Source organism: Ipomoea triloba, chromosome 5 (genome assembly GCF_003576645.1).
Source record: "Ipomoea triloba cultivar NCNSP0323 chromosome 5, ASM357664v1".
Classification (NCBI taxonomy): Eukaryota; Viridiplantae; Streptophyta; class Magnoliopsida; order Solanales; family Convolvulaceae; genus Ipomoea; species Ipomoea triloba.
Genome location: NC_044920.1, coordinates 30,044,052 through 30,061,040, shown reverse-complemented (window position 1 = coordinate 30,061,040; position 16,989 = coordinate 30,044,052). Strand labels below are relative to the sequence as shown.

Sequence of the window (16,989 nt, the reverse complement as noted above, 5' to 3'; positions counted from 1 at the left end):
ATTTAGCATACAAACCTGGCTCAACACTCAACAGACGGAGCCCCGACACGGCCCCGAAAAGCCAAAAACATCGAAATTCGAACACCGCAATCGGCCATACGAATCTCATGAATCACTGATTAATGATTGCGCACTAATCATCATTTCTGCATCTCCGTTCTCTGCTGAAATCTTTGATGTTCTACTGTAACGCTTGAAGAAGATTTGCACATTCTAGAACATTTCAGAGAGAGAGAGAGAGAGAGCAGAGAGGTGGAGGGGAGAAATTGAGAAAATGCCGAGCGTCGGTGTGAAACTGTACAGTGTTTTCTTCAAATTTATGTTGAAGCATCGGTTACAGAATCGAATCCAGAACCACGTTGTAGATGGACCTAACGGCAGCACCACCGCAACCGCCACCGCCACATTTGGAGTCACTTCGCGGCCGGAGGAAGAGTCCATCGCCGCCGCTAATCCCGTCTTTACCGACGGAGTAGCCACCAAGGATATACACATTGATCCGTTAACTTCTCTGTCCATTCGAATCTTCCTTCCTCAAACCTGCCTCGATTCCCCCGATGCCGACTCCAGGTTTCAAGCTCCGTCTAAGGTTAGGGCTACTATTAGGAGCTCGGATTCGGCTCCCGGATCTGATCCGAATCAGGTACTTCTTCGCCGGACCAGCTACGGTGCTTCCGCCTCTATCAATGGAGCAATTTCTCCCTTGGAGAGTAATCAGAGTTTTAATTACAACAATCATCGGAGAAGTAGCTATGGATGCAGTGCAGATGATCTCAGTTTGAAATCTGACGGGATTTATAGAGGATATTCACCTGCCAGTAAAAAATCTCGGAAGTTGCCTGTCATGTTGCAGTTTCATGGCGGCGGTTTTGTAAGCGGGAGCAATGATTCGGTGGCCAATGATATCTTTTGTAGGAGGATTGCAAAGCTTTGTGATGTGATTGTGCTGGCAGTTGGATACCGGTTAGCTCCAGAGAATCAATATCCGGCTGCATTTGAAGACGGGTTGAAGGTGCTACATTGGCTAGCGAAGCAAGCTAATTTGGCTGAATGTAGTAAATCTTCGTTGGGGAGCAAGCAAATTGCCGATGCCTTTGGAGCATCAATGGTGGAGCCTTGGGTGGCTGCTCATGGAGATCCATCAAGGTTAGCTTTCAAATCCTGTTAGCTCTTTGGTAGTACTTGTTTACATTGAAGCCGAGGCTCTTGTACTCTTGGTTCATATCTTTCTCTATGCAACTGAAAATTAAGCTAAAAATTGGTCATGAGTGTAGTTTGGCTAGAATATATCCATCTAACTATGCCCTTTCACACTAGTACACATTTGGAAAGGCATCTATTGTTTATATTTCTTTGGTTCATATCTTTAGTTTCTTAACTGGGCAGAAAACTGAACTGATTTGTTCATTAGATTCCTTATTTCAATCTAAACCTGCACAAATGGTGAAAGTCTAGTAACAAACGTTGGGACTTGGAACCCTTCTGCATCTGCTAGCTGAAGAACTATGGTGCTCTTGGGGTGAGAGAACTAAGGTTTACACTGGTTGAAATTCAGAAAATGAACATGCCCATTTCATTTACAAAATTTGTCTACTATGTCTGCCATAAGACTGGCAGAGTCACAGAGAATTACACATTTCAACAACATAATTTCATGATATTGTTTAACTGCCAAGTGGAGCAAGAGCAGGTGTCTGTGTATGGTTTCAAGAGCAGTAGGTTGTTGAGCAGTGAGCACTCAAGTATAAGACACATTGTACATTATAGAATTTGAGCTCCATTTTTCTTAATTTGGACAACAGTATCCCTTTGGTTTGATCTTTAGTCTTCAATCGTAAGAAGGGGGAACACAATTACAGGATACAAAGTTTCCCTTAGCGTGTGCTGAAATGGAGACCAGATCAGTAAATAAATTAATAGTTCACTCCAGCTAATGCAGATCGGTTATGCTAAATGATAGAATGCTCTAACACCTGCTTCTGTTCCTACAAAGTCTGTCGAGAAGTGTTGGCCTAGGAACACTCAGGCTTTTGTCTTTGAGCCATATTGAGAATAATGAGCATAATTAAAGTAACGAATAACTCTCTACTTCTAATTTTCACAAAAGTGCTAGGCTTGATGAATGAGGGTATGCAAATAATATACTCTGTATGTAGTATTTAAGAAATGAACAATGTGAAGAATGCCATTAATGAAGAAACCAAATCCAGTTGAGTCTTACTAATTCTACATTATCTCGGCAGGGAAAAAAGATCTACAACAATTTACATTCACTAGAATTGTTATCTGGTAGAATATTAACTTCCATGTGACTAGAAGTATATTCTTTAAGAGATTTGCATTGTATTTGCTTGTTGCGTGCTTCAGTTATGTTAGGTCCCTCTCTATAAAACAGCTAGAGGTTGTCTTCATAGTGTCTATGTCTATGCATTATAAACAATACTTTGTTTGATGTGTTATGCAGATGTGTCCTCCTTGGAGTAAGCTGTGGGGGAAATATTGCTGATTATGTTGCTCGGAAAGCCATAGAGGCAGGTAAGCGTTTAAACCCAGTCAAGGTGGTGGCACAAGTTTTGATGTACCCTTTCTTCATTGGAACTGTTCCAACACAGTCAGAGATAAAACTTGCAAATTCCTACTTCTACGACAAGGCCACATGTATACTAGCATGGAAATTATTATTACCCGAGGATGAGTTCAATTTAGACCACCCTGTTGCCAATCCACTTGTCCCCGGGAGAGGGCCTCCATTAAAACGGATGCCTCCAACATTGACAATAGTAGCAGAGCATGACTGGATGCGAGATAGGGCCATTGCTTACTCAGAGGAGCTCAGGAAGGTAAATGTCGACGCCCCAGTGCTAGACTATAAGGATGCAGTTCACGAGTTTGCAACACTAGACATGCTTCTTAAGACCCCTCAAGCCCAAGCATGCGCTGAGGACATTGCCATTTGGGTTAAGAAGCACATCTCACTTCGGGGTCATGAGTTCTCGTACTGAGTTCAATCGCCATATCTTGCATAGCGGCTTGCCACATTTTTTTCCGATGATTGAGGGGGGCGGTTTGTTTCTACCATACTCTAAAAATGGGGGTTTTGTACCACATAGATCTCTGGCTTTTGGGCTATGTCCTAGTGTGTTCATGGTTCTGTTTCTTTCTTGTGTAAAATAGATGACTTACCTGGAGTGTAGAAATACGGAGTAGTAGTTTCGAACTGCAAATCCCATTTTAGGTATTTGGCTGTGTTTTTGCGCAATTCCCTTCATTTTATTTATTATTGATCATTGAATTTGTACAATCTTTGGTGAATATACTTACTCTTTTCCTTTTCTTAATATAATTATTTTCTATTTTATACTCTCTTTATTCCCCTTTTTCTTTCCCTATTCGAGGGTGGCACTGAGCAAATCCTATTTCAAGAGAAGTAAACCCCATTAGCAAGACTCTATGTGACAGATTTGACCAAAAAAAAAAAGTATTGACAATAATTAAATTTATAACCTTTTAATATGAATTAATGTTATTATGTGAACATGTGTACTATTATGTACCGTTGATCTTGTGATTTATAATAATTTTGACATTGTAAATATACATCACTGCACTAATGCATCATATCACTGTACAACTGCACCGTGCATCATATCACTGTACAACTGCACCGGATGCACCACTCCTCAAATCTTGACCATCTAATCTCACATCTCAACGGTGTGTGGGAGTTCATAGGTTCACAATGGATTGGATCATTCATTTACAAAGGAGAAAAGGAACTCGAAAGCCCAATAAAAAAAAGTAGGCCCAGGGCCCAACCCATGAGCAATATCAGTAGTCACTCGGCAAGGCGAGTCACCCACCGAGTCGACCAGGCGAGGGAATGAAAATGAAATTGATACACAGAACGATACAGACAGCAGCTGGGGCGGGGTGTCCTCGCCTCACTAGATTCACTCTTCACGCTCCCAAGTCTGTATGTATGAATTCTCTTTCTTTTATGGCCACTTTTCTTCTTTCTATTGAAGTCGATCCATCAATGTTTTTTCTCATTTTCAATGCTTATTTATTTTACTGTGAAGTTTGTGGCTTTGCTAATTCCCTGAATATTTGGACCTAATGACTAATCACATGAATTTTGAGTATGAGAATCCCATCAATTTTTGAATTTAGGACCTCTGATTATGTATATGTTCACTATTTAAACCGGCATAATTTGCTCGATATCAATTTAAATCAAGAAGACTAATAAGTGGCTTTAGTTGAAAGTCGAATTTAGGACCTCTGGTTATGTATATATTCAGCAGACTACCTCCTATTTTCTTGCTTGGGGGGTCACTGGATTTTAAGAAATTGCAATGGATGGGACTCTCAAGTTTGTATGAAGGCTATATTTGTGTAAAATGTGTAGTCTTGCTAGTTTGATATCTGTGGCTTGTGGTTTCTGCAGCTGTAATGGGTACTGTTTTGTGTTTCACTTGTCATTATCACTTCATGCTATTTAATGAATTCGAAACAAAAATTTACTGCGTTTATGAGTTTATTTGAAACTATATATTGATGTTGAATGCGTTGTATAATGGATGATGATGCTACTGGGAAATGACTAATTCCCTTGAAAATACTTCTGATTTCAATGAGCAGCCATAAGCTGTTCCTTACCTGCTTCTCTTTTGTGGAGTTTGATTTTATACTGGCATCTCTCTGGTGTTAAATTTTAGCTCATTTATCACAGTAAATCGTTTCCCAGGTAGAGGTGGAATTCGACAATGGTAATCTATACAATTTGTCAGCTGAATATCTGAGAATTTATAGCCCAGCAGCTGATAGTAAGATTCGTTCTGTTGGTGGTGAAAAGGTAATAAGAGGAACAGCCCTTCTTGTTCGGTGTTTTTTTGCAGTGTAGTCTTTGGCTATATAAGTTTGTCTTAGTAAATGAATGTTACACGAAAATGTGATTCCTTGCCTTCTTGAAGTTCTCTATTCTCAACTAAATGTTTAAGGTGAACGCTAAACCAGGTGATATCTGGGAGGCGTTATGTTGGAATCATGTCTGCAGAGCCGATAGGGAACTATGGGGTAAGGTAAATCAGCTTTAGACATGGGGGTTTTGAATGAAAACGGGTTGGTTTAATGGGCTTATTATTGCGTCTGGCTGATATAATGCAGGTTGCTATTCGATGATTTGCACTTGACTGGTATCTTTACATGGGATTACTTCTACCATCTCGGGAGCAACAAGTTCTCCCTCATGAGAAATTACGTCGAAACTCTCAACAAGCATGGTCTTAGCCGGAATCCACCTCGAAGAAAGTGACAACATGATCTAAATATCCCTCGGCATTCCCAAGCATCCTCGACGTGGGAGAGAACTTATGAATTCGCGATATTGACTTGAGAGCGTATAATCGCGTTTGTTGTTTCTTTCTCTGCTTGCTTGGGTTTTCTGAGACATTCAATCAGCATTTCTGCTTTCAGAATATGAACTTTCAAACACTGTTATGACCTTTTGCCATTATTTTGCCTTCTTTATGAAATGACACCTTGCTATGAACTCTTGAAGCACTCTTACAAGATGTTTAGCAATTATATTGGCTTGCTTGCTAAATAGTTGTTAGTTTATTGGATTAGTGATTTTGACTAGTTAATAACATCAGCTGATTGTAGAAAAGTGTTTGGTAAATTAGCTGGTAACTGATAACTGATTACATGCAAAATGATTTTCTTAAAAAATTGATTTGAGCAACTTTTTGAATTTTTGTATTTTGGAACAATAAGTTGCTACAAAAAACTTAATTAATCAAATACTTTTAACCAAGTTAAACAATTAATAAGTTAAATAAGTTAAAATTGATTGATACTAATTATGTTACCAAACATGGTCATTATGCTTAAAACACATAATGCACTTTAACTTCACATTAACATTTCAATTTTTATAAATATCCGTAAGATTCAACGAAAGGTTACTTATGTGACTATCTCATTATAAATTTATTAAATATCATAATATAAAATGAAAGTCCAACATTAATTCTAAACCTAACAAAGAGTTAGTGTGACAGTCCATTAATGTCAAACGTGGGATGGCATTGGTTGGTATCTTGCCCACATCTGATCATATTACTGGATAATCAGTTTGACAAATCTTGCCCATTATCGTACATATTCCACTTTGTCAAAATATGGTAATTGTGGTGCAAGTACAATTATTTTTTGGTGTAACCCAAACTTTATATAGTTGAACAAATGACTAATCTTCTCATTGAATTATAGACACCTTTAAGAATATAATATCTAACTTGAAGATTATATATGTATGTTTCTCAAGTGATACTAAAATATATTTTTTGGTCTGATCACATTGTTTTTTCAACCAGTCAACTAGAATCACACATTGAGAGTAATTTTGTTTGTATTAAATATAATTAAGGGTGACAAAGCACTTTTTCTCCGAGATCTCTATTTAAATTGGAAAAAAATCGTGTTATCTTGTCCACACCCCTATGAAAAAATCCACTATCAATATGGGCGCCCCACACTCCAATTTGGCAACTAAATTGTCCATGCGAGTTTGTTTTTAATATACTTGAGACTTCACTTATGTGACCAATTAAGCTGTCTACGCAGACTTGTATTTAAGACTTTTATAACATTAAGATTGTTTCATGAAGACTAGTGGATACATGCTATGGTATAATACTTAATACTGACTATAGTATAAGGACTTTGTATTATTTATTTATTTTGTTATCCATGAGGCCATGAACAACATGATTGTGATGACGATGTATCATCTGAAAGTTTACAGATCATCAGTGAATTTTTAATCATTATATTCACTCGTTCAAGATCTGAGTTTACCAGGGAAAAAAACAACGCTGATTGAGAAAAAAAAAACACTAAAAAAAGGCATTGACTTTTCGCCCAAAATGCCAAAACCATGAAATTAAGATCGTTTGAGCAATTCTCATTTCCATTTCCGGCGGTCTGATGGCGAGAATTGCCGCATTTTTTGTGGTTGCGGCGGCGACGGCGGTGGCGCTGATCAGTGGTGTGTGGGCCCAATCCCAGGAGGCGCCATGGAGGATCCACACGCTGTTCTCCGTGGAGTGTCAGAACTACTTCGATTGGCAAACGGTGGGGCTAATGCACAGTTTCAGGAAGGCGGGTCAGCCCGGCCCGATTACCCGGCTCCTGAGCTGTACAAATGAGGAGAAGAAGAGTTATAGAGGCATGGACTTGGCTCCCACTCTTGAGGTCCCTTCCATGAGCAGACACCCCAAGACTGGTGATTGGTAACTTCCCTTTATCCTTTTGTCTTTCTGCATGTTCATTGCTTTCAAGGCTGAAATTCATTCATTCTTAGACAGTCAAATTCAGTGTTGATGGCTTTCAACTTGCATCAAATATGTGTGTGTGTTGCCACTTAATCTGTGATGTCTTGTTTTGGTGGTGTTTGGGTGTTTGTTGGAGTATGCACTTTCTCAGTAAATTGTATTGCAGAATTAGCTAATTGTGTTCTTTTGGATGATAAGGGAAACCCGAAGCCACTACCCGAGGGTGGGCACTAGTAAATCCCGCCTTTGGCAAATGACAAGAAAGAGGTTGCCAATAGCTAACCTGCTCAAATCAAGAACGCTCTTGTTTGGAGTCGAACTTGTAATCTTGTGGTCATGAAGTCATCAGTCTGACCAATTTGGCTGGGATTGCCCCTCTAATTGTGTTCTTTTGGGTGATAAGGGAAACCCGAAGCCATTGTCCGGGGGTGGGCACGAGTAAATCCTGCCTACCGCCCGAAAGAGGTTGCCCATAGCTAACCTGCTCAAATCAAGAAGGCTCCTCTGTTTGGAGTCGAACTTGTAACCTTGTGATCATGAAGTCAACAATATGACCAATTTAGCTGGGTTGCCTCCTCTAATTGTGTTCTTTGTTTTAAAAAGAGTTAGTCTTTTATGTATATACATGGAAAGTCAGACTGACAAACTTGTCACCATAAAGAGCAAATTTTTTTGATCTTATTAATATGAATTTCTTGTAATCTGCCATTTTATTATGAGAATAAGCACAAAAGGGAAGAGAGAATCAGAGAAGATAAACTTAGCTCTTTCTGTATCTTCAGGTATCCTGCCATTAACAAACCAGCTGGTGTTGTCCACTGGCTTAAGCACAGTAAAGAGGCAGAAAATGTTGATTGGGTTGTTATTCTAGATGCAGACATGATTATCCGAGGTCCAATCATACCATGGGAGCTTGGTGCTGAGAAAGGCAGGCCTGTTGCCGCATATTATGGGTAAGACCTGTTAGTTCCTACATATGTAAGTTCCTCGGTGCATAGTATTCACAGTGTTGCATCTTCGTGCTGCTACTTTATGGCTTACCTTCACCAGTTAGACATCGCATAATTAAGGGTTTTTTTTTTTTTTTTTTTTTTTTTTTTTAGTACTATTGACTCTGTTACAATGTAGTATCTGTTCATAACTACTTTCTCAACCTACTGAAGCACAAAGAGGCCCATGACCTCCCATTTGGGAGAGCCATTTTGTGCCACTAGACCATAAGGTCATTGGCATATAATTAAGTTTATTAGTTAGTTGTGAATAACACAGATTTATAAAGCAAGTTGAGAACCGCTGTGGCATTTTTTTTTTCCCTGCTTTTCTGGGGCATGAGATCACAGTTTTTGATGTCTTCGGGTTTATTTTCATTGTTGAAATACTTCTTATTTTTCTTTTGTCGTTTATATTTTTGGCCAGTTGCTCTCTCTTTCTCTTTATGGAAACTATTTCTCTTGCCACTTTCAGGTACTTGGTTGGATGCGACAATGTTCTTGCCAAACTGCACACGACACACCCTGAACTTTGTGACAAGGTTGGGGGGCTTCTGGCCATGCATATAGATGATCTTCGCGCTTTGGCACCCATGTGGCTTTCAAAAACCGAGGAAGTAAGGGGAGATAGAGCTCACTGGGCTACCAACTATACCGGTGATATATATAATTCGGGGTGGATAAGTGAAATGTATGGATATTCTTTTGGCGCTGCAGAAGTAAGTTGTTTCCTTTGTTTTTCTTTTTCGTTATTCCTGTTGCCTGTATCATGTTTCATTTGTGTAGGCGGGAATTCTAATATCTACCCGTTTTTTTTCTTTTCTTTTTTGGTCTCAGGTGGGACTCCAACACAAAATTAATGATAATCTGATGATTTACCCAGGCTATATTCCCCGAGAGGGTATTGAACCTATTCTTTTGCACTATGGCTTGCCTTTTAGTGTTGGAAATTGGAGTTTCAGTAAGCTTAAGCATCATGAAGACAACATTGTTTATGATTGCGGTCGCCTATTTCCAGAGCCTCCTTATCCCAGAGAGGTAAAATACAAATGCTTCACCTAAGATAGTTAACTTCATAGACCAGTATAAGACAGTTGACATAACCATGAAAGTATACGTGCTCCTCTGAATTATTAGTCACTACAAGGTTCTTCATTCTTGTATCGTAAGGATTAGCACGAGTTAATACCCAATTTAGTCCTTGACTATAGTTGTTTTTCTCGATTTAGTCCTAAACAACTTTTTGTGCTTAATTAAGTCCTCGACTTTGATGGTTTTCTCAATTGAGTCCTCTTGTTAAAATAAATTGGTAATTTCACCTCTATTAATACCCAATTTGGTTTTCAATTACAGTAGTTTTACCCAAGTTAGTCCCTGACTATAGTGGTTTGACCTAATTTAGTCATTGACTATACTGATTTTTCTCAATTTAGTCTTTGATTCTAACGGCGAGGACTCAATTGGGTAAAACCATCATTGTCGAGGACCTAATTAAGCACAAAAAGTCGTTTAAGACTAAATCAAGAAAAACCACTATAGTCAATGATTAAATTGGGTATTAACTTGGATTAGCATGGTTCCAGAATCCATTTTCTTGCATAATTTCCGTAAAATCTAAAAAAGACCTTTTGCCTTTTGCAGATAAAAGAAATGGAAGTTGAACCTATGCAAAAGAGAGCACTGTTTCTGAACTTAGAATGCATCAATACTCTGAATGAAGGTCTGTTATTGCAGCACGCTGCTTTTGGATGTCCCAAACCAAAGTGGTCAAAGTATCTAAGCTTCTTAAAGAGCAAAACGTTTGCTGACCTTACTCGACCTAAGCTTCTCACTCCTAGAAGCCGACAAACAATGGAGCTTCACAATGAAGTTTCTCAAGCCACGAATGAGCCAGAAAAACCACATCCCAAAATTCACACCATTTTTTCTACAGAATGCTCACCTTATTTTGATTGGCAAACTGTTGGGCTCGTCCACAGTTTCTACCAGAGTGGTCAACCGGGAAATATCACAAGACTTCTAAGCTGTACAGAAGAGGACTTGAAGCAATATAAAGGCCATGATTTGGCTCCTACCCACTATGTTCCATCCATGAGTCGACATCCATTGACTGGAGATTGGTAATGCTGATTCACTGCTCATTAGCCTATCAAAGATTATAATGATATAATCTGGAAAAGAAAAAGTAGAATAGTTATCATGTCCTTGATTTTCTAAATATTACCCTTTTCTCTGATGACATACCTTTCCTGCTGATACTCAAATAACATAGTTTTAACCAGTTTGGTTGGCGTGAGTGGCCGTGCATTCTTGTCCCTTAAGAGAGGTTGGGAGTTCGAACCCCCTCTTGGGCCGGCCTGGTGCGAATGAGGATTAATCTGAGTATGGTATGGGCTTAAAGGTTCCTCCTGCAGTTAGGGCCTGCTTAGGACACCTCGTGGCATGACCAAAAAAAAAAAAGAACATAGTTTTCATTTAGGTCCATTCAAGAATTTTCAATTCATTTTTTATATTAATGGCTAAAGCTTTTCTCTATTCGGGTACATCTGATGTTCTAGGATGATTCACCTATTGATTTTCGTCTCACGGACTCATGCCTGTAACATGTGAAGTTGAATTGAAGCACTAGAAATAAATTTGACACTATCGGTTTGTGGTGTCAGGTACCCTGCAATTAATAAACCAGCTGCAGTCCTTCATTGGCTTAATCATGTGAAGGTTGATGCCGAGTATATTGTTATCTTAGATGCCGATATGATCATGAGAGGACCAATAACACCATGGGAGTTCAATGCAGCCCGTGGCCGACCAGTTTCAACCCCATATGAGTAAGAGAACTAGAGTATCATTTTCCCTTTTAGTCAAGACACAAGGGTGCATGAATAGTTTGGAATGTTTTTTTTTTTTTTTTTTTTTTTTTTTAATAGAAAAAATCGTTTAGTTGCATTACTTTCATAGACACTAATCGCACTGTTATTGAGTCATTATTCTTCTTGTGCTGGTTCAGCTACCTGATTGGCTGTGACAATGTGCTTGCGAAGCTCCATACTCGTCATCCAGAAGCTTGCAACAAGGTTGGCGGTGTGATCATAATGCACTTTGACGATCTTCGGAGATTTGCAATGCTGTGGCTGCACAAAACTGAGGAAGTCCGAGCCGACAGATCTCATTGGTCCAAAGACATTACGGGAGATGTATATGAATCCGGATGGATCAGCGAGATGTATGGCTACTCCTTTGGTGCTGCCGAGGTACTTTTATTAACCTTTACTTGTGTTATTAATATTTTGGCATTTTCTCGTTTCCTATCTAAATAGGAAAATGAATTAGAGTAGCATTTCATGCCTCAAGCTTTCACCTCCGTATCAATGTGTTATTTAGACTTTTTGAAGACATTTATGATATCTCGTTCACTCGTTTCTTTTACAGTTGAATTTGCGGCACACCATAAGCAACGAGATTCTTATATACCCGGGATACATTCCTGTGCCTGGTGTCAAGTATAGAGTATTCCACTATGGCTTGGAATTTAAGGTTGGAAACTGGAGCTTCGATAAAGCAAACTGGAGGCATGTCGACTTGGTTAACAAATGTTGGGCTAAGTTTCCCGACCCTCCTGATCCGAAAACTCTAGTTCAAACCGATAATGATGTATTACAACGTGATTTGCTTAGCATAGAATGTGGGAGTAAATTAAACGAAGCTCTACGCCTACACCACGAGAGAAAGAAATGCCCGGATCCCAATTCCTTGGCTACAACTAAAGAGACCAGACGTCAGACCGTGAAACCTAATCAGACTAAACCAACTACTGATAGTGCTATACCGGGGAAGTTTGGGAAAGTTGATGAAAGTGCTAATGAAATTCAAGTCATGAAGCGCGATTCTGTTGTTCCGAAAAACAATTCTCAAGAATCATCGCAGCCTGAAGTGACGAATGGAACGTTCAATTCTATGAGGTTTTGGATCATTGTGCTGTGGGCTGTTTCAATTCTCGGGTTTGTGGCAGTAATGTCAATGATGCTTTCGCGTCGTAAGGGACTGAAAAGAAGAGGTAAAAGTTACAAGCCCAAGAGAAGAGCCTCACATTCGGGTTTCTGGGATGCGAATGGCAATGATAGGCATCTTCGCAGCACTGAAACTGCATAACCACCTTCGAGATATTAACGAGACAAAAATGCAGCACAGATTTATCTATCTAACCCATCAAAGCCCAAGTCGAAGTTCTTTGGAAATGTAAACACAACTCTTTTTAGCGTTAAGATCAAGTCTTCCAGATTACGAGATTGGTTACTGTGAAGGGAGAAACACATCATGAATAGGGAGATCAGCAAGTTGTCAACTGAAGCTGGAGGGGTACATAAGAACAAGTGAAAACCAAGCTTGACAGACTGAACAATAATACTCAGATACCACTTTTCCTGTTTTATTTTGCTCCTTGTATTCTTCTAACATTTGTGTAGCCTATTCTTCAAACAAAAGAAAGAGAGAAACAAGAATTCCAGAACTTTTTTTGTATTATTTGTTGCCAAGTTTTGCAGTTTTAGTCTCTCTGTGATTATGTTTCCGATTCATACTTTCTTTAGGGGAATCAGTTCCTCTTTTTTATAGAATTTCAATCAATCTTAAGAAAAATGTTATTTTCTCTTCCTGAATTTATCTCTTAATATTTATTTCTTCGTGATTTCAATAGAATTCTTTATGTAAGCTTAGAAGCACATATGGCTGATGTTCTCACCTTCAAAAGGCGATATCCTTCGCCTTCAGAGCTCATGAAGGTGAAATCCCTTATACCAAGCTCATTTAGGTAAAATCCTTCACCCCCGGACTCGTGAAGGTGAAATTCCTCACCTTTAGGGTTCGTGAAGGTGAAATCCCTTGCCCTCAAGGCTCGTGAAGGTGAAATACCTCACTTACAGGGCTCCCACGCCCTGGCCTGATAGGTTGATGTTCAGCATATAGACTATCATAATCCAATAAAACAAACATTTCCAAGAATGCAAACAACCTTTGAATTCAATCCCAAAGCACTGCTGATTAATGTATACATTAACAGACCACACAGATGCATACATATACAAAAATGAATCTCTGCAGAATGCAAATCAGCTTGTATTAAGGAGGATAATGAACTAAAACAGTTTACAAGGAAGAAGACAACCTACAAAAGTGAATGGGGAAAAACCAAGGACCTTTGATCCAAAGGTCAAGTACATTGTTTGTCTGAATGATTTGCACATTAAAATGGCAAGCACACATTATTTCTATCTAATGGATCCTCCTTCGAATGGTAAACATCACCACACACTCATACGAACCGCCTGTTAACCTCTAGTGCCTTGATGTTCTGGATTTGCTTCCCGGGATTCAATCCCTTCGGACAAGCTTTGGCACAGTTCAAGATTGTATGGCAGCGATAAAGTTTGAACTCGTGATCAACAGCCTCCAGACGCTCCTTGGTGTATTCATCACGGCTGTCCATTATCCATCTGCATTTCACCAATATATACAGAGTTATGTCAAATGCATTGCCATTAACATTGTCAATAGGCTACTAATCCATTTTTAGACCGAAATATACACGCACATTTCTTGCAAACACAACTCCAAAAAATTCGCAAATAGGCATACAGAACTATGTCAAATGCCTTGCCAACATTGTCAATAGACTACTATATCCATTTGTAGACTGAGATATAAACTAATACACACACATTTCTTGCAAACAGAACTTCAAAACGTTCACAAATATACATACAGAACTATGCCTATAGCATTGCCAACATTGTCAATAGACTACTATATCCATTTTTACATTGAGATATATACACTAATACACACATTTCTTGCAAACAGAACTCCAAAAAGTTCACAAACATACATACAGAACTATGTCAAATGCATTGCCAACACTGTCAATAGACACACTACTATATCCATTTTTAGACTGAGATATACACTAATACACACACATTTCTTGCGAACACATATATATACAGAAATGCATTGCCTTTTAACATTGCCATTTACAAAGACAACTGTATTTGATAATCCTAGCCAAGTTGGTTGAACAGTTGACTTGGTAACCACAAGTTCCAAGTTCAACTTCCTGTAGCTGTAGCCATGTAGGAGTTGTCTATTAGTCTTCTATGAGCCAATCAGCCATGAGTAACCTAAGCTAATTTACCACTTTGTAATCCTTTACCGGATAAGAAGCAGAAGGCGGGCTTTCTCATAAATCAAAGAGACTACTGTATTTGATAATCCTAGCCATGTTGGTCGGACAATTGACTTCGTAACCACAAGTTCCAAGTTCAACTTCCTGTCAGAGTTGTCTTTGAGCCCGTCAGCCATGAGTAACCTAAGCTAATTTACCACCCTATAATCATTTAAGAAGGCGGGCTTTCGCCAATGACCTCTTGACGAAGTGGCTCCCCACTATGGAAGGTTATGAGTTCAGTAGGTATGATAAGATGCTACATTGCACAAACACATTTCTTGCAAATGCAAGTCCATAAACTTCACATAACACTGCATTCCTGACCAGATGTTCATACAAAGAAAGAAACTTTGGTGCAAATGCAAGTCCAAAAAATTCACATTACTGCATTCCTGAACAGGTGTTTAGAATAATAAAAAGAAATAAGCCTGAATAAACCCATGTCCATTTCATTGAATAATAAACGGATGCAAGAGAAATAAAATGGATTACCGGTTGGCATGGAGGAGAGCGGCGGGGCCGAGATAAGACTCAGGGTTCCACCAGTAACTAGGGCAGGATGTGCTACAACAGGCGCAGAGAATACACTCATACATACCGTCCAGCTTAGATCTATCAGCTTTGCTCTGAGGAACCTCCTTGCCGGGGATCGGCGGCGGATTCTTTCGCTTCAGCCACGGCTCTATGGACTTGTACTGGTTATAGAAATTAGTCATATCAACCACCAAATCCTTAATCACGAACATATGTGGGAGCGGCGTAATCATCGAATCCGGCTCCGACGAGATCTTCGTCAGGCAGGCCAGTCCGTTCTTCCCGTCGATGTTCATCGCGCAGGAGCCGCAGATTCCCTCCCGGCAAGACCGCCGGAAAGTCAGCGTCGGATCGATCTCGTTCTTAATCTTTATCAGAGCGTCCAGCACCATCGGTCCACACTCCTTCAGATCAATCTCGTACTCCTGAAGCTCCGGTTTCTGCGGATTCTCGGGGCTCCACCGGTAAATTTGGAACTTCTTCATTTTCGCGCTCGCCGTCGCCTGCGAGGCATTCACCTCCGAAGCGTGCGCTCTCGCCAGAGTCATCCTCGCCGCCGGGGACGATGACACCTTAGTTATCGCTCGTCGGACCAAACTGGACGCCATTGCCGGAAAACCAATAAGCAGATGATCGGAGAAAAGAGAAAACTGGAAAATAAATTTGATTTAATCTAATGATATTATTCGGATTGGCTGCTGGGTTTTCGGGCATTTGGGTGAGTTTTAACGTTTGGAATTGACCAATTTGGGCATGAGTACTTAGCAACTTACATAGGTTTTTGAGGAATAATGGGTTTCTAACATGGGTAATATTGGAATACAGAGTAATTTCGTCAAAGAATAATTTATTGCCGTAGATGAGTTGCGTGGTCTGGTGACGTGGCAAATCATGAGCCGTCTGCCACTTTCTCGGTAGCGTGGCTGCCTCGTGGACCCTATTATTATTAGGAACTGATATATAAAAAAATCTTTTGAATAATCTTTTCAAATTCTTATTAATCAGACAACTACTAAAACATCTATAAATTTTTTAAAATTATTTTTCCTTTACTAAAATAATTCCGCAATGTTTACTCTTGATATTAATGCATAAAGTTAAATAAATGAGATTCTTTATTTCCATTAGTTATATAATACTCCGTATATAGAGTAATAACATATCAATGAATGAATATTATAGAATTTAGTATATCTCATGAACTCAATTTGGGGGTGCTTAGTTGGATGGGAAACATTTTTCATGGGAAAGATTATCCTAAAAGCAGAGGAAAGTGTTGTTTGATTGAATGAAAAATATTTTTCATTAGAAAATGAATTCCTTAAAGTTGAGGAAAATGAATTCTTTGTAAAGTGGTGAGATTTTATTTTTCACAAGACTTGAAGAAAAAGTAACATGATTGAACCAGTGAGCTAAACCCGTAAAATCAGTATCCAATCTCAGAACCATAGAGGAAGGTTCGAACTTTAGTCTTTTTTTCTAAATACTGCATACTGAATCAGTGAGTTAAATCCGTGCGAGCTTGATGCTATTATACTTTGATGATGGTAGTGCATTAAATTTGAATTCAGTATTTGTCCTTCCTTCGATATTATACTAACAAACATGTTTTCTCGATGTCTTATATTTATTCATCAACTAACTAACACGCAAAAATACGTGTAATAATGAAATAAAAAATAAATGTTGTTCTAGAAGTCTTGATTCTATACTCTTAATTAATTAATGAAATTAATTGTATAGAAGCAATAGTATGAAGTATGAAACCCAACTCATAACAGGGTGGAAGATGTAAGTTGGGTGCAACTACTACATGAATCATATATATGCGCACCCTCTATGTATTTTTTTTGGTACAAAAATATTGTGTATTTTCATTAACTTATAATTGACTCTATCAAATAATAAT

The 16,989-nt window shown here is 39.0% G+C and overlaps 4 protein-coding genes across 5 annotated transcripts; 3 read left to right on the top strand and 1 right to left on the bottom strand.

The window, feature by feature from the left end:
• On the top strand, positions 1-3,358 carry LOC116021092 (probable carboxylesterase 16). Its single transcript, XM_031261701.1, has 2 exons — positions 1-1,146; positions 2,465-3,358. The coding sequence occupies exons 1-2, from the start codon at positions 275-277 to the stop codon at positions 3,000-3,002; spliced, it is 1,410 nt and encodes a 469-aa protein (XP_031117561.1). The 5' UTR covers positions 1-274; the 3' UTR covers positions 3,003-3,358.
• Positions 3,359-3,851: 493 nt separating this feature from the next.
• Positions 3,852-5,568, top strand: LOC116020788. Of its 2 annotated transcripts, none has more exons than XM_031261317.1 (4): positions 3,852-3,973; positions 4,748-4,855; positions 5,017-5,081; positions 5,167-5,568. In XM_031261317.1, exons 1-4 carry the CDS (start codon positions 3,881-3,883, stop codon positions 5,312-5,314), a joined length of 414 nt encoding a protein of 137 aa, XP_031117177.1. In that variant the 5' UTR covers positions 3,852-3,880; the 3' UTR covers positions 5,315-5,568. The 2 variants fall into 2 exon arrangements, with proteins under 2 accessions (XP_031117177.1, XP_031117178.1); XM_031261318.1 differs by having other exon boundaries at positions 5,017-5,076; positions 5,167-5,310.
• A 1,197-nt stretch (positions 5,569-6,765) lies between these two features.
• LOC116019876 (peptidyl serine alpha-galactosyltransferase) lies at positions 6,766-12,900 on the top strand. Its single transcript, XM_031260238.1, has 8 exons — positions 6,766-7,295; positions 8,120-8,290; positions 8,802-9,045; positions 9,164-9,364; positions 9,968-10,446; positions 10,990-11,154; positions 11,334-11,577; positions 11,756-12,900. Exons 1-8 carry the CDS (start codon positions 6,991-6,993, stop codon positions 12,473-12,475), a joined length of 2,529 nt encoding a protein of 842 aa, XP_031116098.1. The 5' UTR covers positions 6,766-6,990; the 3' UTR covers positions 12,476-12,900.
• A 414-nt stretch (positions 12,901-13,314) lies between these two features.
• LOC116019546 (succinate dehydrogenase [ubiquinone] iron-sulfur subunit 2, mitochondrial-like) lies at positions 13,315-15,764 on the bottom strand. The gene is made up of 2 exons (XM_031259812.1): positions 15,039-15,764; positions 13,315-13,815 (listed from the first exon to the last, which is right to left on the bottom strand). Exons 1-2 carry the CDS (start codon positions 15,686-15,688, stop codon positions 13,635-13,637), a joined length of 831 nt encoding a protein of 276 aa, XP_031115672.1. The 5' UTR covers positions 15,689-15,764; the 3' UTR covers positions 13,315-13,634.
• Between the last annotated feature and the right edge of the window lie 1,225 nt (positions 15,765-16,989).